Here is a 27,675-nt window from a genome sequence, read left to right on the forward strand (position 1 = left end):
CGCTACACAGACCAAAAAGTTTGAGACGATGTAATAAAAGTTTCACTTTAAAATATGACTTTTTTAATATTTTGAATCATAGAATTATATTTTACACAAAGCAAAAAATTAAGGACCTATTGAACCTCAGTATTGGACTTTCTGGTGATCGGTCGTTTTGGAAATCTTTGGGGGAGGCCTATGTCCTGCAGTGGACGTCCTGAAAGGCTGGAATGATGAATGATGAATGATGATTGGACTTTCCTAGTTTTTACCTACTATTTATCTATACTTATCTTCTCAAATTGATGTAATTGAACGTTATTATATATTGTGAGCTTTTTGTGAGGTTCTATTGTCCTAAATATTTGTTTTAGAAACTGGTTAAAACTAGCCAACTCAAGTTAGACTCAAAATAGGTAAATAGTTAAAAATAGCTTTATGCAAAAGTTGCGACGGTTAGGAATGTTGTGGACACTGTGTGTGGACACGACTCGCTTGACAAGACTCTAATAAAACTTTTTGATACCATACTTGATAGTGTTTTTATTACAATAAAATTATAAATAGTTTTTTTTCTGATGAGATCACAAATGAGAACAATGTGGGGTCTTCAAAAGAAGACCTTCCAAAGAAGCGCACTCCATCTCAGGCCACATCTTAGCTTACCAGAAGCAGAACGCGATAATATTGTAGTCACCTGTTTCCTTTATACAATACAAAATAGGTATTTTGAATATTATTTGGCCATAAAAGATCATAAGTGCTCACGTTATCATGAGTATTTTTCGATGATTGTATTGAATACAGTGTACATTTGTGAAAATTTTGTAGCGAATGGAAAATAAGATAGAATAAAGAAGAGTTTCTAAAATAATAATAATAAATTAATAAATAATTATATAATAATAATAAATAAATATTCCAGGAAATTTTTTCACACATGGCACGATATATTCCTCAAGGCCTTGGCTTTTGCTTGTGTAATGGAAAGGAAAAATAAATAAAGGGATTAATAAAACGTTAGCATAATTTTATTTGAAATAATCTGAAAATATTGATAATTTTAATTAGGTATCATCTGTATTTAATTATCGCAATTATAGCGGAAATGCGTAATCGTATTATTTATATCTGGCTACATTTTGCAAATTTTTTTAATTGCATCAGTGTGCTGCTGCTAGCAAATGGCAATATGGCTGTAGCTTTCGTGTGTCGCTGATAGTGCGCGGTGTTCACGTCCAATTTAGTACAGAACGGTGTAATTCTGACGACTTGTAAAGTTTCATTTTTGATTTTTTAGTGATTACCATTACTATTTACCTTATTTTTACCAAAGTTTTATAGCAAAATTACTGAATTTTTACTTCCGTCGTCACCAGAATTCACGCCACGACAAAATGGCGTCGCTTGACAAGATTTTCCCAAAAAATTTAATTTACATTTTTTCAAGTATTGAGTAAAGAATTATTAAAATTGTTTTTTTCTGGTGTTTACTATGGTCTAATTCAAGTGATTTAATGCCTTTCTACTAAAATCAGTACACGTATATTCGCGTTTAATCGAATTTCTTGAATTCTCAGCAAAATGCTCTTGGTAAGTGTTTTTAAGGCTTTTTTGTTATTGTTGTGGTTTAAATTTCCTTAATTTTAGTGTATTTGGGTATATAATAATTCCAGAATGTTCTCGAATCGAAGGGTGTGGTCTTAAAAGAAGGTGAAAAATTAAGACGTAAAAGTGAATAAAACGTTTTCTGTGATTGTTTACAATACATTTTCGTGATTTTATGTATTAAAATATAATTGTTCCACTGTAGAAAGTGTTTCCAACGATTCTTTGTTACGTAATCTTTCGTTATAGCTCAATAAAATCGGTTTTGGAGAGGGACCCATTTTTGCAATTTAACTTTAAAAATTGGTGTTGCATTCTAATACAGAGGTACATAGACATTGTTCAGGTTATCTGGGACTCATTTATTCAGCCTTTCATTAATTTGGTTAGGCTGCATTAAAAATATGCAGTGTTCATTTGAACCCACTTGAGAATACATTTTTTATTGAATTTATCCTTTATTTTTGGATTTATCCAGGTACAATCCGTAGTTTGAGGTTATTTCATACCTCAGGAATACTTGTGCTTAGCATTCAATAGATTAAAATGTGTTATAATCGTTCATTTTAAAGAATACAAAACATTAATGAAGATTTTTTGGATTTAAAAGGTATTAACTAATTTTTTTTGTAAATCAGTATCGGTGACTATACTGAAATGCGGTGAAAGAAATATTGCCATTCTTCAATTTATTGTAAATGCTTACTTCAGTGGAATAACTTTTATTTTTCAATCAGTTCATTGAGCATAAGATGCCACCAATTGATTGTGTGAAGTTTATATTTTAGTAATAAAATAAATTCAAATATGTTACGTTTCTCTCCTGGTTCACATTTTTTAATGTTAACTAATTAATTGACTCAACACATTGTGTAAATCTTATATTTACCTAGTGTTATGGCCAATCTTCTAATAATTTTTGACATTTTACCCTGTGTTTTTTAATCATGTCGCTATTAATTGTGCTTGTTAAACTCACGTCTTGTTTTCTTTCTAGAAAGGCTACATGAATGAATCTGAAAGTGAGTCGACAAGTGAAAAGGGTGACAAGAGTGACTCAAGTGGATCTGGATCAGGCAGTGAGAGGTATTTACTATTCTCAATTTATTAAAACTTATCTTAATAATTATACATTTTCAATTACTAACATTACTTTGTTAGTGACAGTGGGTCAAGTTCTTCTGGATCTGCATCTGGGGGAAATACGGGCTCAGAAAAATCTTCAAATCCAGGACACTCACACTACAGCGACGATGGAAAGTTATCATCCAAAGATAATTATGCTAATTCTTCTAAATCTGATCACCATTCTGATAAAGATTCTTCTGATGATACCATCTCAAAACATAAATCAAGAAATAATCATGGAAAAATAAAGTCTGATCTTTGGGAGGATAATCCTGATATTTATGGAATAAGAAGATCAGGGCGGTCGCGTAAAGAGCCGGACAGATTGAAATTGGCTGATAGTGATTCAAGTGAAAAAGGAAGAAGTAGTAATAGAAGAAGTAGAAGGAAAAGGTAATTGGATTTCTTTGATATTTTTTGTTCTTAACCATTGTTTATTTTATAGAAGAATCATGATGATGATGATGATGAGAACAGGATGGTGTTTTGCGCTTTTATTTTTTTAATTCATTATTTATCATGCATCCCTAATAAATTATTATTTATTGCAAGTTTAGTTTTAAATGTGAATTTATGAAAAAGTGTTCAAGGAATAATTAAATGAATTGAAACAGACTTCAGAAACAGCCAACAACTGTGGATGTCTCGTAATTTAACTACAATTAATTTAACTATTTTATTTGTATGTCTTTCCAGTAAATTTATGCAGAGTTAAGATTATGTTGAATGGGACGGGAAATTATTTTATTTATTTGGACTTATAATAAGCCTGTCTATTGTACTTTTTAGTGATTCCTGGAATTCAGATAGCTCAGATAGTGATAGTGATGTAAAAGGATCACCACCACCACCTTCAAAGAGGCCTGGCCAAAGAGGTGTTCCTCTAAGAAAAAAGAAACCTACAAGAAGAAGATATACTAGTGATGAAGATGAGAGCACCGAAGCATCAGATGAAGACACAAAAAGGTAATATAAATTAAGCATTTGAAGAAATAATTGATTTCATTTATAGGGTGACAATAACATGTGGACATTAAATGGAATTTGAATAAAATTTTGAATTTTATTTGTACTTTTTTTATTTTTATTTATTTTCTCCTATATTTTGAATAGTCGTACAGCTACGCGTCGAACTGGGGCAGCTGTTAGTTACAAAGAAGCGAGCGATGAACAAACAGACTCATCTGATTTATTGGAAGTTGATGGCATTGAAGGAGAGGCCGAAGCTGAACCTGAACCTGAAGAACACAGTGAGACGATAGAGAAAATTTTAGGATTTCGGCGCGGCAAGAAAGGAGGTGCTTATGATTTCCTATTAATAAAAGTGAAGATAATATTTTTGGTCTTTTTAAATTTTTAATTTACCCCTTTCATCTCCCATATTATTTACAGTACTTTTTTTGATGCAGCTTGCAACAGATGTTGAAATGTAGCAGTCAAAACATTTGAAACTCACTGTAAAACCTAGTTGTATTTATCAATTTTCGTTTTTTTATTTGTATGCAGTATAGTATGAAATTTTAGCTAATATCTTCTTATCATTGCACAGTCACGGGAAATGTGACTACAGTTTACTATATTGAAGAAAATGGGGATCCAAATGAGGGTTGCAATCCTGAGGATGAAGAAAGTACAGAACCGCAGTACCTGATAAAGTGGAAGGGTTGGTCCCATATACACAACACATGGGAGTCAGAAAATTCACTTACTGAACAAAAAGTCAAAGGTCTGAAAAAGTTAGAAAACTATAAGAAAAAGGAATCTGAATTATCATGGTGGAGAAAGCAAGCTGGTCCAGAAGACATAGACTATTTTGAATGCCAATCTGAACTGCAACAAGAACTTGTTAAGTCATATAATTTTGTTGAGAGGATATTTGGTAAATAATTTTTCAATATTTTAAATACTTTAATGTGCAATTTGTTATTCTCGTTACTCTAAACTTTTAATATTTTAGCGGAACAAACGCGAGAACTTGAAAGTGGCGCAACTGCACATGAGTATTTCTGTAAGTGGGAATCACTACCATATGCTGATTCGACATGGGAAGATTCTACTCTTATTGAAAAAAGATGGCCAGAGAAAGTCAAAGAGTTTAAATCAAGAGAAGCAACAACATCAACACCATCTAGACATTGTCCTGTATTGAGAAGAAGACCAAAATTCCATCAAGTAAAAGAACAACCAGAATATATGGGAAAGGATAAGGTAATTTTCTTTAATCATTTTAAATAACATATTAGCTTCACCTGTATGTTTGTATGTAACTGACTTGTTTGGGCTCGATTTTGACTCAATTTAAACACAGATTTAGATTAAACGTTGTACAATAATTATCAAGGTTCACAAAATACAAGAGTTTATCTGATTATCCCAAATTATTTAAAAAAAGTATGTTGTTTAGTTTTTTTTAAACTACGTTTGTATTATTTATGACAGAAATGACCATTTCAGTATAAATATGTAATTCTTAAAATGTTTTTTTCAGTCTTACATATTAAGAGATTATCAAATGGATGGGCTGAATTGGTTGATACATTCCTGGTGTAAAGACAATTCTGTTATTTTGGCTGATGAAATGGGTTTAGGTAAAACAATTCAGGTATGTAATGACAAACATAATTATATTATTTTCATATTTGATCAAAACAACTCTAATATTTCCTGTATTTTTAGACAATCTGCTTCCTGTACTATCTGTTCAAATCTCAACAATTGTATGGACCATTTCTGTGTGTAGTACCTTTAAGTACAATGACTGCATGGCAAAGAGAATTTACACAGTGGGCACCTGATATAAATGTGGTTACATACATTGGTGATGTCACAAGTAGAGATATTGTAAGTATCTGTTACTAAAACAAATTGTTACATAATTATATTTTACTGTGATAAGTATATGATATTTTTTTCTGTTTCAGATTAGGCAATTTGAATGGAGTTTTGCAAGTTCTAAAAGGCTGAAATTTAATGCAATATTAACCACTTATGAAATTTTACTAAAAGATAGACAATTTTTAAGATCTTTTAGCTGGGCATGCTTGCTTGTTGATGAAGCACATAGGTTAAAAAATGACGATTCACTTCTATATAAAGCGCTTAAAGAGTTTGATACAAATCATAGGTTATTAGTTACTGGTACACCTTTACAAAATTCTCTGAAAGAGTTATGGGCTCTCCTGCATTTTATTATGCCATATAAGTAAGTGTATCCTTGATTGTCAGAAACAAATATAATTTATAAGCTTAATTTTTGGAATTTCACCTTTTATATCTAAACAATCAGCAGACAGCAATTATAATAATTTACTTTCAGGTTTGAATCATGGGAAGAATTTGAAAAAGATCATGAAGATGCTGCAACAAAAGGTTATGAAAAACTTCACAAACAATTAGAACCATTTATTTTGAGAAGACAAAAGAAAGATGTTGAAAAATCATTGCCAGCTAAAGTAGAACAAATATTAAGGGTAGAAATGACTGCAATACAAAAGCAATATTACAAATGGATACTTACAAAAAACTATAGCGAATTACGAAAAGGTGTTAAGGGATCAACCAATACCTTTATAAATATTGTGATAGAATTAAAAAAATGTTGTAATCATGCACTATTGACTAAACCTGAAGATTTTGAGTCACGAGCATCTCTTGCTACAACTGATGCTGTAGAGGTATATAAAAAAATAAATTAAATATGTATTGTGAAGTGTTCAGTATTTTATTGAATCTTAAAACATTTTTTGCATTTCAGAAACTTCTAAGAGGTTCCGGAAAATTGTTATTGTTAGATAAACTATTATGCAGGCTAAGAGAAACAGGACATAGAGTATTGATTTTCTCACAAATGGTTAGAATGTTAGATATATTAGCTGAATATTTACAAAGAAGACATTTTCCATTTCAACGCCTTGATGGTAGCATAAAAGGAGAATTAAGGAAGCAGGCTTTAGATCATTTTAATGCAGATGGATCTCAAGATTTTTGTTTTCTACTTTCAACTAGGGCTGGAGGCCTTGGTATTAATTTGGCAACTGCTGATACTGTCATAATTTTTGATTCTGATTGGAATCCTCAAAATGATCTGCAGGCTCAGGCTCGTGCACATAGAATAGGGCAAAAGAATCAGGTAAATTTTGTTAAAATTATAAAAAGAAACTTGTTCTAGTTATCATTTATTTCAATTTATTATAAGATGATATTCGTAGGTCAACATTTATCGGTTGGTAACTGCCAGGTCTGTGGAAGAAGACATAGTAGAGAGGGCTAAACGAAAGATGGTGCTTGATCATCTTGTTATTCAGCGAATGGACACTACTGGCAGGACTGTTCTTAACAAACGAGATGCATCTGGTACAAGTGCTAATAATCCTTTCAATAAAGAAGACTTAAATGCAATTTTGAAATTTGGTGCTGAAGAACTCTTTAAAGATGATGATGAAAATGATGAAGATCCAGTTGTGAGTAATATGATTACAGTTTTGTTGAAGTATGAAGGTTAGAAACATATTTTTAATGATGTTTAATTGTTCAAATACAGTGTGATATTGATGAAATCTTACAAAGAGCTGAAACTCGTGATGAGGGACCTGCAATGGCTGGCGATGAGCTACTTTCTGCATTCAAAGTAGCTAGCTTTGCATTTGATGAAGAAAAGGCGGTTATGGGAGTTAAAAAGGAAAATGCAGAAGATGAAAGCAAAGACTGGGTAAAATAGATTTATTATTTTGTTGACTTTTTATAAATTGTATGTTATTAAGATTATTAAATTGTTTGAATTGATATCAACAGGATGACATCATACCAGATCATGTTAGAAAAACACTGGCCGAACAGGAGAAAACGAAAGAGATGGAAGATTTATACTTACCACCTCGCAGAAAGGCACAACAAAATAATATGGATAACAGTAAGTTTGTCATTTATACATATATTTATGTATTTATTTATATAAATTTATAAAGAATAGAAAAAATTCGATCACAAGGGACTCAACCCGCATCCTTTCACGCCAAACTGGGGACGGATGCCTGACCAATTCAGCCACTCGTGACCCGCCGCGCCAGAGCGATCGAATTTATCCCATTCCTTCAGTTTTATGTGTCTAAGGGACACTTCGTCGAATTTTTTCTATTCTTTATAAATTTATATTTATAAAGCATTTGAATGCCATTGAACTAAAAATATCAAATTCAATATATTTAGTTCAGGATCCATCGCCCATTTTTGCAAGTGATTACTATCAAGCTAATTTTCCGTGAATAGCTTTATTTTGATGAGATGACCAATAATTTCATGTACGAAATTCTCGATAGTGTTTTATCCTTGTTACCTCTGTTAGCTACAACAGATGGTTCTCAAATATTTATTACGCAATTTGTAGGACAATATTGAATTATATAAATATTAACTAAGTGAAAACAAAAAAATCTGCTGGTTAGTAATCATTTATGATGACCTTGTATCGATACACCTTGGAAAGAGGGGACTCTTTGATCAAACCATAGATTTTGTAGGACAAATATTTTTTCGAATAATTTAGATAAGTAATTATCTTGAGATTAAACAAAAAAAAATTCGGTTATAATAATATTTGAGAATCATCAAATCAAAAAATTGTATCCTTGTTACCTCTGTTAGCTACCACAATCGAGAGTTTCGTATAGTAAATTATTGGGCCTCTCATGAAAATAAAGCTACTCACGGAAAATTAGCTTGATAGTAATCACTTGCAAAAATGGGCGATGGATCCTGAACTAATTTATTTGTTCAATATAAAAATATAATCAAATCTAAACTAAATATTTAATGTTACTTAAATAGTTAATATGTCGATGATATTTTCATGGAAGTTGTATTTCTGGTGCAGAAGGCGGTCGCAAGCGTCGTGGGCGGGGCAGTGAGACCGCGGAGGGCGCGGACGGGGACGGGGACGGGGACAGCGACGTGTCGTACGCGGACGTCAGTGCTGATGACGAGCGGCCCAGGAAGAGGGGCCGACCGCCGGCTAGCCATAGAGAGAAAATAAAAGGCTTCACTGATCCTGAGGTATACTTTAGCCTTTTGATGCCATGTTTTATTCACAAAAATATTAACCCAAGAAAATTAAACTAGATAGATAATTCATACATGTTTTTCCTGCAGATAAGACGATTTGTAAAGAGCTATAAAAAATTCTCGGCGCCATTGAAGCATTTGGACAGTATAGCGTGTGATGCTGAATTACAAGAAAAACCGCTGGCGGAATTGAAAAAATTGGGAGAAATTTTACAAGATAGGTGCAAGGCTGTTTTGAATGATACTGCAGATGCTTCAAGTGAGTAATTAGTTTGAATTCCTGTGTTTCGTGTTGCATTTGCCAACACTGAACGATTTTTGTGTTGTAAAATAATACTAATTTAACTATTTTTGTTAAGATGATCATAGTGACGGTCGAAAGAATGCAAGAAAGTCGTTTAAACTCGGCGGCGTGTCTGTTAATGCGAAAACAATGGCGGCATGCCAAGATGAACTTGCGCCACTCGACGATTTCCTACCTGATACCAAGGAGGAAAGACTGAAGTGGCAGTTAGATTTCAAGTAAGTGTATAATAAATACCAACAATTCTTAATCAATAATTATTGGATTTTTGTTAAATGAATTTCCTTTATTCAGAACGAGACCAGCTAACTTTGATGTCGACTGGGGAGTAGAAGATGACTCTAAACTACTTGCAGGCATTTATCAGTATGGAATGGGCTCCTGGGAGGCTATAAAAATGGATTCTTCATTTGGTATTGGTGAAAAAATGTTGACAAATGAGGATAAAAAACCCCAAGCGAAGCATTTACAGTCTAGAGCAGATTATTTACTCAAACTTATTAAAAAATTGCTTGACCAGAAAAATGGCAAACAAAAGCAAAGAAAGCCTAGAGTGAAAAAGGGTACAAAAGAACCAGTAACTAAAGATATTGTTGAAGATGATGGAAGTTCTGGTGAAGATCATAAAAAGAATACTCGTAGTGGTAGAAATGATAAAAATGATAAGGTATGTAGAACAATAGTAAAAAAGATGACTTAAATAAATTATATTATAGAATAAATTATATTCATTTATTTAGGAACATATACAAACAAACACTAAAATTATTATGACAAATTTTTCAACAGAATTATTTATTTATGTATTTATTTCCAAAGGGTAAACTCAAAATGGAAGAAGTTTTAACACATGATGAAGCATCAAATGACAGAAAGGAAAAAGATAAGAAACGCACAAAGAAAGAAGGGAAGGATCGGACCAAAAATGATAAAAGCAAAAAAAGTAAAAAACCTGCTGGCCCAATGCACTTTACTGCTAATAATGAGCCAAGGGCTTTAGAAGTTTTAGGGGATTTAGATCCATCAGTTTTTGAAGAGGTACATAATCATTATAACGATACTTATATTTGTTTAAATACGTAATTTGTTTTAATCCTAATTTTAAATCTACAGTGTAAAGAAAAGATGAGACCAGTGAAGAAAGCACTAAGAGCACTAGACAATCCTGATCAAACATTGACTGAAACAGAACAAGTATCAAGAACAAGGGCTTGCCTTTCACAAATAGGGAATCAAATAGATATATGTTTAGAAGCCTATCCTGATCCAGAAAAGAAAGTAGAATGGAGAAGTAATCTCTGGTACTTTGTGTCTAAGTTCACAAACTTTGATGCAAAACAGTTGTATAGGTTATATAAGTACGGCCTTAAAAAAAGCGACAGTAAACATAAAGACGGCAAGCATAAGGAAAATGTCAAAGTAAGTTTTTATGTAATTGCTAACACTGTGATACTGCTTATTTGTCAATCATATATTTATGCTGGCCTTTTGAATTTTCAGTCAAATATTAGAAACAACTTCAATTCAAATAATCATGTTAAGTCTTTCAAAAAAGAGGCTAAAGGAGATGAAAACGCAGAGCGTAAAGAGAAGCGACCGAAGATTGGCCGCGAAAAGTTTGATAAGAACGAAAAGAATGCACATGCATCTGGTGTTAAGAGAAAATTAGAAGAGGGTGAATGTGACCCTGATTCTAATGAAAATAAAAGACACGAAAGGTAGTTATATGCACGTCTATTGTACCCTCGCATTTTCATTATCATTTCATCTTCATACCTTTTTTGTTTTATTTGTTAATTTAACCACGCATGATCCTTTCGATTCTGTTTTACCCTATCATCGCTAACACTTCCTACTCATCTCGCTTCTATACAGACATAAGCATAAGGATCGCAAGCACAGGGAAGGGAGTCTGAAGCGAGATGATTTGTCCTACAGAGAGCGGAGTCGGAGCGAGCGGGAGCGGGACCGGGACAGGGAGCGGGATCGAGATAGAGATAGAGAGCGGGACAGGGATAGGGAACGTGACAGGGATCGGTCGCGGACGAGAAGGGACAGTGGCGGCGGCGGGCCGCGCGTGCGCCAGCCCTACGCGCCGCACGCGCACCCCGAGCACGCGCACGGCCACGCGCCGCACTCGGCGCACGCGCACCCGGCCTGGACGCCGCCCGCCTACCCCGGCCCGAGGCAGTACCGCGGCGACCGCAACCCCAGGACACATGATAAGAGAAGGTTTGTTATTATATATTTTTACATAAGATATATTTTGTAACTTTTTTGTTTGTAAGAATTGCACTGTTACAGAAAATGTTACAAATTTATGTTTTCAAATTTAATGGGATTTTGGTAATAAAAGGTACACGTAGTATCTCAATTTTCTAGTCGCCTTACACGAATAGCACACATTGACATGTTTGCTAACTCGTACAGCAGGTTCGGCGGCTACCCTCCCATGGGGGGCCCGTACAGCGGGTACTACGAGGGCTCGCCGATGGCGGGCGGCATGGGCTTCCCGCCCGTGCGCCCGTACCCGGACGACTGGCGCGGCTACGCACAGCCCGAGTACCCGTACGACGAGCGGGAGTACGAGCGCGAGGTCTACAGAAGAGACTACGATCGCCGCGCGCCGCCCACATAGCTCACCGAGTTTGCGATATGGACGCTTTTGTAAATATAGTACATAAGATAGATTTTTTTGTAAATAAAAGTAGCCTTTAGAGATCTCTTTCCGCGGACACTGGTTTAACCGTTATAAAGTGTAAGTGACAAAAAGTGCTGTGTTTTTATCTAAGTGATAAGCGATGCGCATGAATGTTTGGACCTGAGCTGAGACATTAAGATAATGACTGTTTGTAAGTAAGACTGTATAGTAAATTTATTTATTACCGAGTCTGTCGATTATTTGTTAATGTACAGATTTAAGATGGATACCATTAATTTTATATTGTTTCAATTTTGTTGCCAATTTTATTGATTTGAATAATATTTTTTTATCAGGTGTAAAATGATTTTTTGTATTTATTTGAAGCCGCAATTTATAGGTACTTGACAAATACATTGGTGATATATCAATAGATCATAGTTGGTGTACAAAAGTAGAAATTGAAGTAGATTTGCATATAATGAAATCATGTGCAACTGAATCTTTGTATAATTATGAGGAATGCAACAATCATAATATTTGTCATTGCATTTTAGCAGTGTACAGGAAAGAGTTTAATAATATTTCATTTCTCATACTTGCATTTTCGGGTCCGAATAGGACTCGTATGGTCCTATTTTTATACAATATGTAAAATCTATTATTCTCTGTTACATGAAATAAAGTGTAATGAGAGTGAGAGCGTCTTAATATGGTGAAAAACCATGATAATAAACATATTAAAGTTGACGATGTGCTTTATTTAATATCCTTGTAGCATCCAAAAACAAGAATGCCCCTACGTAATTTTTTTTCAGATCAATAGGTCCGGTGCAGATATGGTGGAGCGCAGTGCAGAGCATTTTATCATTGTCATGCTATAATCGACATTGTCCTCATTAAAATAATATTCTAACAATTAATACAACAAAAATGCTCTGCGCTGCGCTCCGCCATATTTGCGCGGGCCTTAGCGCGGGCCCGTAAAGATCCCTTCGGGTGCCTTCAGCGTTGAATAATAATCTACAAAAATGGTCTGATATCATTTTTTCCAAGATTTTTTCATAAAATGGTAAAAAAAAGTTATATCGAAAAATATTTAAATCTGTCGAATTTCTGAACATTGCCGCTTATAACATTTTTATTTATTGTTCTATGACAAAAAGTTACTGGACCAAAGTTGAGATTATAAGTTATCTAAATATTCAGAAAAAAACGTCTCATCTGTTTATCAGATGGCTGAAGGTCGATCTTATTTCTTATAGGTTATATTGCATTTTATAACAATGTAACACTAGCGCATCAAGGGAGTCTAATGTAAATCAACTAGTACCGCAAAGAGTTGGTTTTGTTCCGCATATCCTGCAATTTGCATGAAAAGTTGAAAGAAATTTTTCTTAATTTTCATACCTACGCGGCGGGGTATGTTTGTTGCACAATTTAAACAAGCGGAAATAAAGATACATGCTCAATGATATTATGAATATTTGTCATAATGTTATTTCAAGACGGTATGAAAATAGTTAGGTCCTTGTAGAACAAATTGGAAAGCCTGTTGAAAGCCTACCAGTTTTGATACAATATTAACCATAAGTACCTACTCTTTGTTGCCATTTATACACACTATTCTGTAATTATTCTTCATGCACAAATCCTATTTTTTCCCTAGAAACATTACAATGTATGTACATTTAATTTTACTGCATGAATAATATGGTGTCCCTTCGTCCAGCATACTCACCACAACTCACCATGGAATCCTGATATTTCATGAATGTCAAAAAACTGTTCTGAAATAGTGCTAAATAGTGCCCAAAGGAAAAAAATAGTGCTCTTGTACTTGCGAAGTTATAGCCATAGTTCGATGAGTATGCTGGACGAAGGTTTCGCCCAGCATACTCACCTCCGTCCGGAGAATCTGTATACGCTTCAAACATAATTCATACTTCAAAAAATAGTTCCCAAATAGTGCCAAACGGTGCCCAAAAAGAAAAAACAGTGCTCGAATAACTTCGGAGTTATAGGCTTCGTTCAGTGAGTATGCTGGGCGTAGGTTCTACGCCCAGCATACTCACCTCAGTGCGCGAATATCGAACGAGCTACCTAGGTATAATTTACGTCTCAAAAAATTGTACTTGAAATAGTGCCCAATATCAGTCCAATTTTTGCTTGACTTTTGACTTAGAAAACCATTAAATTTTAATGTAAACTTCTACATACTAACGTAAAATGGGGTACAGTCGTCGACACATGTTTTTGGACAAAAATATTAAACTTTCTAATTGTAGACTTCATGTTATTGGAAATAATTATGGTATTTTCTCACATGTCTTATGATGCATGATTAAATGCATTATTATATATTTTATAAATAATAATAAATGAATGAAACTTTAAGCGTAAATGAAGTCTATTACTTCATTGCATTGTGTGTTTGTCTGAATAAAAACAGTCATTTGCAGCCAATAAAATTAATATCTTGAAAAATTGTAAAAAGGAAATTATACAGTTTCTTTTTGTATATATGTTGCAGGCAAAACTTATAACCAGTCAAAACTAGTACTGTGACATAGTTATACAAATTTTTAAAACTCTTTCCAATAGTTTCATCAATGAAAGGTTTAGCAATAAAAAACATTTTTAATTACTTACGTTATTTATTACTATTTAAAGGGCCAAAGTAATCAGAATTCTAGTTAACTAGTTCACAGCTTTTGTTAACATTCATAATATAATCAATGTAAATAGAAAAAATTGTAGTTTTAATATTGTATATAATATATGTTACGGCTAAAGGTAGGTGAGAACATAAACTTAAGATTAGCCGGCTAAACTTAGGTTTATTTTCGACGAGGTGTTAATGTTAGTTTGTTCTATCTTTAGCCGGCTAAACTTAAGTGTAACCGCAGGCCCGTGGCTAAAAATGTCGGGGTGGGTAGATTTGGTTACTATAGTACATGTAAGGAACAGGGCGAGTGTTTTCTGGCACTTCGCCGGCTGCTGCCGCAGCACGCTCGCTGCGCTCGCTCGGCTCGTGCGGGTCTTAAGAGTTCTAACCTAACCTAACCTAGCCACCAGCTTTCTGCCCTGAGTCGGGGTGGGTAGATTTGGTTACTATAATACATGTAAGGAACAGGGCGAGTGTTTTCTGGCACTGTGCGGGCCCATCAAGCCCTCCACCGGCCCGGCGCTAACCAAATCTACCCACCCCGACATTTTTAGCCACGGGCCTGCGGTTACACTTAAGTTTAGCCGGCTAAAGATAGAACAAACTAACATTAACACCTCGTCGAAAATAAACCTAAGTTTAGCCGGCTAATCTTAAGTTTATGTTCTCACCTACCTTTAGCCGTGACATATACATATAAAAAAATGTTCAGCGTCGCGGGCGCCGCGCGTCGTAAGCCCCATACCTATTGACCGTACGTGCATCCATTACTGCCACACTATATTGAACTTTATCACATGAGGAATACAGGTCAATTCCGTAAACGTTGTGGTACCGTCCTTGATCCGGAAAATGATTATTTTGAATAATTTTGTCAGTTGTAATGTAAGCATTAATAACAGCAACTTTATTTTTCATGCATGATTTACTTCATTTGATATCTTAATCCTTCAAGCGCCGTGATCTAGACAAAATATATAAAATCATTGTTCCTAGCTACCGGGGTCCCATGCGACGCGCGAAGGCTTAATCATATTATTATAAAGTATTATTAAAATAATGTGTAATTAATAATATTGCGATTCTAAAGTAAATACTCCCTTACATAGACAATATAACAAAACAAATAATTTACACAAGACAAAAATTGTTAGAAAGAAAGTTAATAATATTGTATTCGACTGTACTCAATGTAATGTATGTAGAAGTTTACAATCAAATTTAATGGTTTTCTAGGTCAAAAGTCAAGCAAAAATTGGACTGATATTGGGCACTATTTCAAGCACAATTTTTTGAGACGTAAATTGTTCCTATAGCTCGTTCGATATTCGCGCACTGAGGTGAGTATGCTGGGCGTAGAACCTACGCCCAGCATACTCACTGAACGAAGCCTGTAACTCCGAAGTTATTCGAGCACTGTTTTTTCTTTTTGGGCACCGTTTGGCACTATTTGGGAACTATTTTTTGAAGTATGAATTATGTTTGAAGCGTATACAGATTCTCCGGACGGAGGTGAGTATGCTGGGCGAAACCTTCGTCCAGCATACTCATCGAACTATGGCTATAACTTCGCAAGTACAAGAGCACTATTTTTTTCCTTTGGGCACTATTTAGCACTATTTCAGAACAGTTTTTTGACATTCATGAAATATCAGGATTCCATGGTGAGTATGCTGGACGAAGGGACACATAATATGCAATACATTTATGGTAGGCGTTTTCAATAAAGCTAAAGTACATAATTGGAATGGATAGAATCGTTAACGGACAATATGTAGGTACCTACTTATCTCATTAAAGGTAAAATTTTGCACAATAAGTAAGCTGTTGTTCAAAATATAATTAAAAAAAAAAGACCCAATAAGCGCGAATGCGATCATAGCGTTTTTAAAGGCCGCACGGGTTTTCATGCTTACGTCAGTTTTATACCTATATAGCTAAAGGCTTGTTAAAGGTATAAAATAATACAGGTACATAATATTATTATATGTATGTTGTATTATTAGGTAAAACAAGCTTACGCCTTACTCCAACCCGGTTACTCTTTTTAATACACATTCCCAGACGTCTCAATCTATCTTTCAATTCGTATCCTTTATTCGATATCTAGGTATTGCAAAAAATATTCTAAAGAAATTGAGAAACTTTAAAACATACGTACAAATCTCTCCATTTCATCAATGATTTGTGCGCATGTCTCTTAACGTTCATCGCAGCTTCAGCGCTACAACAACCACTGTTTGCCTGTCCGGCAACGGCTTTCAATGTACGCGTGGAAATTACATTTTCATTATGTATAAGAGTTTCGTGACTTAGTTGTACTAATAAATAAAACATAAAATTTAAAAATATACAGTTCTTGAGTTCATTTCAATTGTATTTGTGTGTTTAATTGAAGTTGTCGTTTGTAAAGGTAAACAGCGATTAATTTAATTAGATTAAATGATGCGAGCAATAGCGTTATTCAAGCTGTTATATTGATCGAGTTTATCTGCTTTTAGAACCACTAATCAGTTATACTCACATATTATTTAAAATGTTATTAAAATTAACTAGAAAATTATGAAATCGTTGATGAGAATGAATATAATACTTATAAAACATAAAAGCATTGTCGAATTACTTTAATTGGACAACGAAAATATTTTCGCCTTTTAAAATTTTTCTTTTTTTTCAGCTATTAAAAAGTTGAAGTGGTTGACTTATAATGAAAATATTTTCTCCTGTATTTGCATTTTCATAATAATACTGGAACTATGTTTGCTAAGCCAATTAGTTTAGCAATATTAATATCTACAACCCTGGGGTGCTATTTGTTTCCAAACGGTGAGCATTCAATATTTAATTAATTTATATTAAACCAACCAGCAGTTTAATTAAAAAGTTAAGTAAAAGATATTATGATTGTTACAAAATGTAGAGTGGCAGTACATAAATTGATATCTAATCGATAAATTTAAATATTTCGTAGATTGAATTGTTTGTTACAGTCTATTGATGTGTTGTGGCAGACGTGCCGGACCCTTGCCGTGGTGTGATTTGCGGGCCCGGGGAGCTGTGCCGGCCGACGGCGGACGGGCGCAGCTACACGTGTGAGTGCCCCGCTTCGTGCCCCAGCTACGGGGACCATGAGGGCGCCCGGCCACTGTGCGCCAGCGATGCTCACGATTACAATGGGGAATGTGAGATGCGGCGGGCGGCTTGCGAGACCAATACGAATATTACCTTCAAATACTTTGGCAAGTGTGGTGAGTGCATGTGGACTTCTTTGATGTATGAGTATTGTACGACCATTTCAGATTTTCATTTTACGATGGTTGCATCTTATCTTACAGATAAGGCTCTTGTGACTCATAACATTGTTTTAGATCCATGCGCTGGTGTAACTTGTCCAGACCCAGAAGTTTGTCAATTAGACGATAAAAGGTCACCATCGTGTCGCTGTGCCGAACCGTGCCCACTAGAATTTTCACCAGTGTGTGCATCCGACGGGAAAACTTATTCCAACGAGTGTCAGATGCACAGAGAGTCATGCCGTGCTAGGAAACAGTTGAAGATTATTTTTAAAGGACAGTGTAGTTCTGGTAAGTAAAATTGTAACATGAACATTTTAGATACACAGCAGCGTTGATGTTGCATTCCTTGGTGTGGGATTACAAGTAAAAGATTGATGAAGCTGTTTAATTAAATATTTATTTACTTATCGCGCTTCACGTGTCTCCCTACGGGGAAACTAATGTTAGAGTTTACGTTGAATATTCATATGGCTTCGCAGCTTATATTTTCAATTCAGTTTATAATTATAAAGTTCTGGCATTATGCTTTAGACTTACGGCATAACATGATATTATATTGTATGGGATAGGTGTAAACCCATGTGCTGAGGTCGAATGTCGTCACGGCGCTGAGTGTCGTGTAGAAGGCAGTGGTGCAGTGTGCGCGTGCCCGCCGCCGTGCGAGCCCGTGCTGCGGCCCGTGTGCGGGTCGGACGGGCGCACGCACGACAGCGAGTGTGAGCTGCGGCGCGCTGCGTGTCTGCTGGGGCGGGAGCTGAAGGTGCTCCATGCGGGTGTTTGTGGTATGTAGTGGTAGTTTGTTATCATGTTTAATATTAAATTATTGTTTTTTTAATTGGGTTAGTGAATGACCCGACGCCAGACATAGGTACAACATTAGTATTTAAAATGTGGTTGCGGTCGAATTGCAATAATAATCTTATTGATTTTTAAGGGAGGAAGTCAAATTTATTATTTTCCATATGTAGAGCTATAATGCCCATTGCCCATTCTGTTTCTGTGTTCAACTAAATAATATTTTAATTTAATTTAATGTCGTGTAAAGCATCAGCCTCACCATTAATGTTTATGAGCAGCGATGACCACTAAACATACTCTCTATCATGCGCTCTACATAAAACACCAGGTTCGAACGGTGTATGCGCGGACCGCGTGTGCCCGCACGGCGGCGAGTGCGTGGCGTCGGGCGCGCGCGGCGTGTGCCGCTGCCCGCGCTGCTCCAACGAGTTCGCGCCCGTGTGCGGCTCCGACGGCATCTCCTACGGCAACCGGTGCAAGCTGCAGCTCGAGGCCTGTCGTCATAGGCGAGACGTGCAAGTGCTGTATGACGGACCCTGCAGTAAGTGCTATTGTTTATCGTGTGTTTGTACTTTGAATTTATAATGTTTTCAGAAATACAACAATGTGAACTGAATAAATAAGAATGATTGAGCGAATTGTTCCAATAATTGTTATGCGTCTCTATTTCTGCTGTAATTTGGAAAAACAAAATAGAATTAAATAAATTAACATTATGAAATATCCTGCACTATTTTTAATATTTTATTTTTAAATGAAAATGTATGTTTTTACAGATGGTTGCGAAAACAAAAAGTGCGAATTTTATGCGGTCTGTGAAAGTGACGGAGTATCAGAAGCAAGCTGCGTATGTCCTAAGCATTGTGAAGAAGGAACTGTAAGTGTCTGCTTATTAGTAAATGTCGGTTAATCGAGCTGGATATATATTTGTGTAATTTAATTTAAAATGCTGAACTTTAATTATATTTGTATAACAAATAAATAAATAATCATAGGAAACCGAAGAGGTGTGCAGCAACGATAATCAAACGTTTAGCAGCGTGTGTTCTCTGCGGGATAAAGCCTGTCGCGAAAAGAAACGAATTTTTGTGAAACATATGGGGTCCTGCGGTAAGTGATAATTGTGTTTTTCTTAATCCCACCTGCCACAAATTTATAAATAGCTTATTTCCATTTAAAATATTATGGGAAAACTAAAATTAAAAAAATTATGTTTTCTGTTGTATGTTTTATCGATTACGTCCAAAACTACAACTTGTTATCGTCAACCGAGGCAAGTGTGACAGTGGGGCTAGTGTAACAAATTCAAATTACGCGCCCTAAACACGTTTATTTGTTTTAACGCCATCGTACGTACGTTAGAAGAACTTTTTCATCATTAATTTTTGTATCGACACACAGCAAATACTCAACTGTTTTACCGACATACGCCATTTTGAAAAACAAAGCGAATTATGATTGAAGTCCGTGATATCTGGGACGTCGCGTTTAGTGATTTTTGGTGTTTTGGAGTGTTGTTTTAAGGAGTTAAAGGTAAGCGACAAAGTATTACGATTTGTATTTGAAGTTTTATATGTTTCTGTGCCCAAATTTCTGATATTCTTTGACATATGTGCATTGTCACACTTACCTCACCCGCTAACCTAACATGGGAAAGTGTGACACAGTCACACTTACCCCAGCCCTTTTGTATGAGGATACCATGATAGTGATGGGACAGCATATATTTTATACAACGATTTTTTTAAAAGTAAAATTGAAGCATTTGTTTTGTTTTAGATGGTACGATACTATAAAAGAAAAACTACTGATAAATACTCTCAAGAAACTCTACGCGAAGCAGTCAAAGCAGTACGGGAGCAGCATATGACAGCTTTGAAAGCATCCAGAGTTTACAATGTTCCTAGAGCAACTATAATTTCACACGTAAATGGTGTTCGTGGTGTAAAATCGAAATCTCATGGGAGACCAACAGTTTTTTCAGAGGAGTTTGAGAAGAAAATGGCTTCAATTGTAATAGTTACTTTTTTTAATTAAATATAATTTTTAACTAGTAAGTACATATTTACGTTTTATTATGCTTAAACCTTCCCGGGGGAAGTGTAACATACTGTCACATCACTAGTCCTCGAAAAATCTGTCACACTTACCCCTTCTAGAATATAAATCTGTTGCAAGCAAGAATAGACTATCGTGTTATTGAATTAGATTATAAATTAAGTTGACATATTTAATATCTCATTATTTCAGTAAGAGACCAGCAACAATAACCAGAGGAACAAATAAAAATGCTATCTGTTACACTTGCCCCATTCCTGGGGTAAGTGTGTCAATCTCCAACCTTCCTTTCTTTTTGCTTACGTATGTCACACAAAACTTCTAGGAACATTACAAATCATTGTTAAAACATTGAACAAATGAATAATTAATGTATTAAAATTAAAATATCGGCATAGGACTATTACGGTAACGAAATATTTAAAAAAATAATTTGTACCATTTAAATTTATGCCACACTTGCCTCGGCTGACCTTACATATTTCTCTTAATTAATTACAGAATCGTGTCACAATGTCCAATGCCCCAACGGCATGTGGTGTTCGCGCGGTAAGTGCGCTTGCACCGGCCATTGTGAAGGCGCGCCTCGAGAGCCAGTTTGTTCCGACACTGGGAGAACTTTCCAGAACGAATGTGCGTTACTACAAGCGGCTTGTGAGGCAAGGATGAGGGGTGAAACGCAGATACGAGTCGCGTACTACGGGGAATGTACGGAAACTGTGGATAATAGTAATGAAGCAGGTTAGTCAAATATGTAAAACTTGCTTTAAAAGATAAGGGGGTAAGTAAATTAGGCAGGATTTAAAGGCTATGGTCATGAGCTATGGCTATGGTTGTGTACGGGTTTCTGTGAAGGCGCGCCGAGAGAGCCAGTTTGTTCCGACACTGGGAGAACTTTCCAGAACGAATGTGCGTTATTGCAAGCGGCTTGTGAAGCGAGGATGAGGGGAGAGACGTAGATACGAGTCGCGTACTATGGGGAATGTACGGAAACTGTGGATAGCAGGTGAGTCAAATATGTAAAACTTGCTTTAAAAGAAGAGGGGGTAAGTAAATTAGGCAGGATTTAAAGGCTATGGTCATGAGTCTTGCTTGATATTTGGCATGTGCACGGGTTTCTGTGAAAGCGCACCCAGAGAGCCAGTTTGTTCCGTTACTGGGAGAACTTTCCAGAACGAATACGCGCATGTCATGTAAGGATTATAATATGCAAAAGACAGAATATGGAATGGTGGGATGCGTGTACTATAAAACGTTCACGTAAATGTACAAAGAACGTGCAATTAGATTATTATAAAAGGAAATTTAATATAACCATTAATTTTCCAGTAGCAAACCGAACATCCAAACCGGGCGACACTGCGAACGAAATAAGCGCCATAGAATCAAGTAGTTCTGGGGCTGTATGCGCACGAGTGCAATGCGCGTACGAAGCGACCTGCGCAGTGGATGGGAACGGCCAGCCGCGGTGTGCGTGTCTGTTTGACTGTGCGGCCGCTAGTACTGGGGCTCCAGTTTGTGCTTCTGACTTAAGGCTGTATCCTACTTTGTGCCATATGAAGTTGGAAGCGTGTAGACGGCAAGAGGATTTGAGGTTACGGCCTTTGGCTCTGTGTCGGGGATTGGAGGTAATTTCAGATATTTAATAATTTTAATTCGTATATCTATTATATTTTAATTATGACCTTTAGTTGCTTTATTTTCGATGCTTTTTAATGCAAATCATGTTATTTAAATGACCGCTGACCTTTGCTTTAGTATTCGTTACTGTTACATAATATTGTATTATTGTATACTTGATCTTTTCAATACATTAGATATTTATTTTCGTGCCTTTTTACAGTTGGTTCTTTTTGGTGCATGCTAAACTAGTACTAGATCTGCTAAAGAGATCTTTACATTTACATATAAATGAAACAAGATGGACATTTTACTTAATAATTTATTGTTTCTATAAATATATTATCTCTTTAGTTCCGGCCGTGTGGTGATGATGAGCCGTTAACAGATCCAGAAGGTCGTAAGATGGATTGTGGCGGTGGTCCTCATCGCAAAGATTGTCCCGCTGGAAGCTATTGTCATCACACTGCTAAAGCCGCCACGTGCTGCAAGAAAGGTACAGATTAACAAACTAGTTGATACACAGGAATCTAACAAAGGCAGTGCTTTAAAATTTAATCCATAAAGTAGTCTGGTGTTAATCTGCGATTAAGTAGTTTCTAGCTTATCATTATATACAGAATTTATTCATCTATAATCCATACTAATATTATAAATGCGAAAGTAACTCTGTCTGTCTGTCTGTTACTCAATCACGCCTGAACTACTGAACCAATTTGCATGAAATTTGATATATAGATATTTTGATACCCGAGAAAGGACATAGTATCCTATGTCCTTTCTCGGGTTTTATCCCGGAAATCCTACGGGAACGGGTTTTTCTTTGAAAACGCAGGCGAAGCCGCGGGCAGAAAGCTAGTAGTTATATAATTTCATTAAATATACACAGGACTTTTTGCGCGTTTATAATGGTCCGGGAGCCAGCAGCAGATTTTATGACCAAGTTCCTCTCAAGCGGTAATTAGTAAAATGCATCAAAGTATAGTATTATGAAGCCTCGTGAACGTCAGCTGGAGCTCGGTTGGGGGGAAGAGCGGTTGTAGCCTCCCGTATCAGCTGACGGTTTTTCCACCAAGATACAGCCAGCTGACATATATATTTATCCACAGTTACATATAAGCTATCATCAGGTAAATTTTTGTTTGAGAGGAAATAACGGAAAATAAATTTTTCTTTAAATTTAACTTTCATGTTCGAGACACCAGCTGACGTATAATACACCATGTTGTAACCAGCTGACTATTTTTTTTCGTTGAGATATTGGGTTAGCTACAATTTGACAAATTTTTAGCTGAGAGGAAATGAATGAATGAATGTATTTTTTTCCTATGTGCGTGGGAGGCTACAACCGCTCACCCCCCCAACCGAGCGCCAGCTGACGTTCACGAGGCTTTATAATACTATACTCTCATGCGTCTGACGAATTGTCTCTTGAGAGGAAATAGTTAACCAAATTTGCACCTGGCTCCCTAACCATAATATAAGTTTGTATAAGTCAAAAATAAGATATTCTCTAATCTCGATATTTCGCAGACAAAGGCGTAGTAGACAAGAAGGATTGCCAGGAATCCTGGTATGGTTGTTGTTCGGACGGTGTCACAGCAGCCAAAGGTCCCGGAGGAGCTGGTTGTCCTTCCCAATGTGGTTGCCATAGACTTGGCTCAGAAACCGAACAGTGTGATAGTGAAGGTCAATGTGTTTGTCGCCCTGGAGTTGGTGGGGAAAAGTGTGACCGATGTGAACCGGGGTATTGGGGACTGCCAAGAATTGGGACAGGACACACGGGATGTATACGTAAGTGTACAATTTTTTAATCTAATGTGTATCGGTCTTTAGTTTTGTAATTGGTTTAGAGATCTAACAGTGTGTTAGTGAAGGACAATGTGTGTGCCGCCCTGGAGTTGGTGGAGAAAAATGTGATCGTTGTGAACCGAGGTATTGGGGATTGCCAAGAATTGGGAAAGGACACACGGGATGTATACGTCAGTGTAAACGTTTTTAATCTAGTGTGTATCGGTCTTTAGTTTTGTACTTGGCTCAGAGAGAATAGTTTGATAGTGAAAGCCAGAAATGTGATCGCTGTGAACCGGGATATTGGGGACCGCAAAGAATTGGGACAGGACACACGGGAGATATGTGAGACCGCAGAATTATAAAATTGATTCATAAATCATAAAACGTAAATCCGAAACATTGTGCTTACAATAATTATTATACGCTTTATTTTTAAAATAATTGGTAATATCTCGATTTGCAAAATATTTATAACTAATAAGTAAGTGAACAATGCTCCGTTATATATGTCACTCATAAAAATCCATTACAAATAAGTGATAACAACTTGAACAATCGATTGAGCCAATGCTGTTTTATTGCAAATATAAAATAGTATTCTGAGTCAAAAACCCCATAAAATTGTCGTTTATTATGAATCTAACATTTGTTTTAATTATGTGAATTAGAATTAGGACATATTTTTATCTCACAGTTAGTTGTTACATAGGTACTTAATGACTATGATTTGTTTATAGCTTGCGGTTGTTCGGCATTTGGATCGGTTCGTGAAGATTGTGAGCAAATGACTGGACGCTGTGTTTGCAAGCCTGGCATACAGGGACAGAAGTGCACCGTTTGTTCCAATCATGAACATACTCTGGGACCTAATGGATGCTTTGATCGTAAGTAAAGTAACTTACTTAGTAACTAGTAGTTTACTTGCCTATTTTATGGATAAATCATGCTCTGTGGCCTACATACATTCGTAGTAAGATTTGAATTTTCATTAAAAAAAAGATTGCTTTTAAAGTTTGAATGCGTAATGTTTAATATCTCTTCAACAGCGGAATCGACTCAACTACCAGCGACAAACTGCGACCACATGACGTGCTATTTCGGCGCATATTGCGTTGTGCGAAGCGGCCTTGCAACTTGTGAGTGTGCGGCCACGGAATGTGCGGGAAAAGAGCAACCCGCTGTATGTGGCAGTGACGGTCGAACCTACCTCTCCACTTGCCACCTACGAACCCACGCCTGTAGAACACAATCCGATACAGTGGTACAAGCTTTCGGACCTTGCGGTGATTCCCCCACCGTCCGTCGAGGTAGCCGTTCGATTAATACCGAAAATCGCTCGAGTCCCGCTCTCCAAGCCGCTAAATCAATCATTCCACAGAAAAAACACATCCAGTACGCAGACGCTTTGGTAGACACGAGCGATAGCGGCAAACCCGACAGTCCTGAACCCGAATTGTCTTGTATTGATCTACTCCCGCCAGTCGAGTATCGCTAGAGTTGACTGCTAATTTGTAGACCGTTTGTACTTGTAGTTATTCGTAGATACGTACTTATTAAAAATTCTGTGTGAACTTTAGATCTTTACGTGTTAATAAAGTGATTGATTCGCAGAGAATATGCGCACGATACATAGTGTGGTGATAAAAAACGATATGAGTAGTGGCTGTAGTAAAAAAACGCAAGATAAGATGCCTCTCGAATATGATGAATACGAGGAGGAACAATTTGGCGCGAACGACGTTGATTACGAATATCCCATAATATACGATGAGTATTTCTACGAACACGAGAACGGGTTGTATTCCGCTCCATTGTTCGATGGGCGGGCCCGAATGACAGCTCGCATGTTATTACCGGCTAAACGATTCGATATTTGGGCTGAAGTATCCGCCGTCTGCGGCAGAGGCACTTTAATGAGCGCTTCGGGAGTCAGGGATTATTTATGGTTGGGAATTATCGATGGCAAGGTCGAGATGCGTGTGGACGCGGGTAGCGGGCCTTTGGAGCTTCGTTCCGGCAAAGTGAATATTGATAACAAGTCTAAATTATGGGCGAGGAGGTATAAGAAGGATGCAGTGTTGAATGTTGGAATTATAACTGCGCGAGGGACTACGCAAGGCAGAATGACGTCAGTAGACGTGGAGCCTTATTTACATATTGGACTGCCACCACATAATGACTCCGTGTAAGTATGCAATAATTATTTTACTCAGGAGGTTAATGTGATAGATATTTTAATTATTAAAATTGGCGTATTTTTTAAGAGAGTGATAATTTAAAAAAAAAATCATCACTTAAACTTTTCGATTACAGATGATGTGATAGATCAAATATTACTTTAATTTAGTTTTACAGCAATATAATTAACAGCTTTTTATATCCATATAATATGTCCAGATCTATTCAAGCAATATTAAGATTTAACAATACAATGATGAATAGAATCAAAACACAATTTCGTAGACAAAATACTAAGTTTTTAGAAATTGAAATAAAATAAAATCAAAAAGTCCAAAGCGAAAACGAAACCCAATTTCCAGGCTATCAAGCTTCACTATCCCTGGGTTCGTGGGTTGCGTCCACCGCTTGCGTGTGAACGGGCGTGACGTCATACCGCCCTCTCGCGGCCTGTCCGTAACATCGCACGGTTTGCGTGCGTGCACGCCGCAGAATTTAGCGGAATTAGAATGCCCTTGATAATTAATAATTATAATTCATGTTTTTTGGAGAAATAATAGATTGATACTCTTTGGAGAAATTATCGAGTCTTGTTGATATTTTTGTGTATTTATTGTTACTTATACAGTGAGGGTGAGAATTTAAGACTATTCAGCAGTTTTAAAACGAGAATTTTGCAAGTATTAATGCGGTTGAAGTGTAACAGTGTGATAGATAGATCATTGTTGATTCGTTGATAAGTCTTAGGTTCAAAGTTATTAAGTTAAAAAAGTTATTACATATACGCCAACTATGTTTTATGTTTGCACTTTGATATGTTTAGAATAGATCAAACACGAAACAAAGGGGACTCTTTTAATCGTAGAAAATAATTTCATAATTTCAATTCAAAATTTAATATTGTATCTCGTACATAGTATTAAATAAGTAGTCACTTTAATAATATGTGACTAATAGAAATAAATATAAACTTCTTCGACTCTAGTATAATAATGGGCCAAAAAATAAAACTAATTGAGAAATCGAAATTCCATATTGAACATAATTGTTTTGCTAGTTTATAATTCCAATATTATAAATGTAATCATGAAAATTTTATGAATAATCTTGTTATCGATAAAAGTATATTTGATGAATTAATGAAAAGATGATTTCTAAATTCTAGTTCTATTCATAAATATTTAAGTCTATTGTGATATAATATTTAAATTTATCTGAACAATGTTTACATATCTGTAATTCTATCGAAGGAAATAATATTTACATTTTCAAATTTACTATTTTTTTCAATAACTTCTCCGATCTAGATAATTAAAACTTTTGTAAAATATTTTCATGCAATAAATAATGAATATACAATTTGTATTTTCTTTCTTCCTTATACCTATTAAGAAATAATAGGATAAGTAAGCTTCTGTGTCCTTCAATTTTCGACGCCGGTCCATTATTTTCTTATCTGTATTTCTCCCCTTATTCCTTTTATAATCCCTCTTATCGCTGTCTCCTTCATAAAAGCGGGGACTTCAAAATTTTAATGTATTAT

At 35.9% G+C, this 27,675-nt stretch overlaps 3 protein-coding genes across 10 annotated transcripts in view; 2 read left to right on the plus strand and 1 right to left on the minus strand.

Annotated features, from left to right (window-relative positions):
• Positions 1 to 27,675, minus strand: part of LOC149487830 (luciferin 4-monooxygenase-like) — a 124,827-nt gene that overhangs the window by 52,870 nt on the left and 44,282 nt on the right. The gene's annotated exons all lie outside the window — the stretch shown is intronic.
• Chd1 (chromodomain-helicase-DNA-binding protein 1) lies at positions 1,166 to 12,470 on the plus strand. 8 transcript variants are annotated; one of them, XM_089696498.1, is made up of 24 exons: positions 1,166 to 1,575; positions 2,588 to 2,676; positions 2,752 to 3,111; positions 3,508 to 3,684; positions 3,832 to 4,016; positions 4,268 to 4,597; positions 4,676 to 4,926; positions 5,207 to 5,320; positions 5,395 to 5,559; positions 5,640 to 5,920; positions 6,035 to 6,392; positions 6,473 to 6,847; positions 6,927 to 7,178; positions 7,259 to 7,426; positions 7,510 to 7,630; positions 8,585 to 8,766; positions 8,863 to 9,034; positions 9,135 to 9,297; positions 9,374 to 9,746; positions 9,899 to 10,117; positions 10,193 to 10,498; positions 10,580 to 10,797; positions 10,955 to 11,311; positions 11,510 to 12,470. In XM_089696498.1, exons 1-24 carry the CDS (start codon positions 1,567 to 1,569, stop codon positions 11,715 to 11,717), a joined length of 5,433 nt encoding a protein of 1,810 aa, XP_089552624.1. In that variant the 5' UTR covers positions 1,166 to 1,566; the 3' UTR covers positions 11,718 to 12,470. The 8 variants fall into 8 exon arrangements, with proteins under 8 accessions (XP_089552624.1, XP_089552623.1, XP_089552626.1 ...); XM_089696497.1 differs by having other exon boundaries at positions 7,510 to 7,627; positions 8,582 to 8,766; XM_089696500.1 differs by having other exon boundaries at positions 7,510 to 7,627; positions 8,582 to 8,766; positions 11,513 to 12,470.
• LOC149487834 (agrin-like) lies at positions 16,186 to 27,454 on the plus strand. The gene is made up of 16 exons (XM_089696506.1): positions 16,186 to 16,801; positions 17,066 to 17,214; positions 17,400 to 17,636; positions 17,757 to 17,972; positions 18,254 to 18,466; positions 18,811 to 19,023; positions 19,259 to 19,359; positions 19,478 to 19,592; positions 21,042 to 21,281; positions 21,870 to 22,168; positions 22,515 to 22,656; positions 23,694 to 23,954; positions 24,692 to 24,838; positions 25,001 to 25,261; positions 25,566 to 26,139; positions 26,495 to 27,454. The coding sequence occupies exons 2-16, from the start codon at positions 17,145 to 17,147 to the stop codon at positions 26,649 to 26,651; spliced, it is 3,246 nt and encodes a 1,081-aa protein (XP_089552632.1). The 5' UTR covers positions 16,186 to 16,801; positions 17,066 to 17,144; the 3' UTR covers positions 26,652 to 27,454.

Source organism: Colias philodice, chromosome 6 (assembly GCF_061535455.1).
Source record: "Colias philodice isolate Cphi_HAF_F1 chromosome 6, ilColPhil1 Martin Lab GWU primary, whole genome shotgun sequence".
NCBI lineage: Eukaryota > Metazoa > Arthropoda > Insecta > Lepidoptera > Pieridae > Colias > Colias philodice.

Excerpts from the sequence above, each read along its gene's own strand:
- LOC149487834 (XM_089696506.1), top strand. The coding sequence starts at position 17,145 with ATGTTTGCTAAGCCAATTAGTTTAGCAATATTAATATCTACAACCCTG. Across the intron at positions 24,839-25,000 it reads ACCTAATGGATGCTTTGATC|CGGAATCGACTCAACTACCA; the intron begins GTAAGTAAAGTA and ends TCTCTTCAACAG. Across the intron at positions 25,262-25,565 it reads TTCCCCCACCGTCCGTCGAG|AGAATATGCGCACGATACAT; the intron begins GTAGCCGTTCGA and ends ATTGATTCGCAG.
- Chd1 (XM_089696498.1), top strand. Across the intron at positions 7,427-7,509 it reads AAGATGAAAGCAAAGACTGG|GATGACATCATACCAGATCA; the intron begins GTAAAATAGATT and ends TGATATCAACAG. Across the intron at positions 9,298-9,373 it reads AAGTGGCAGTTAGATTTCAA|AACGAGACCAGCTAACTTTG; the intron begins GTAAGTGTATAA and ends TCCTTTATTCAG.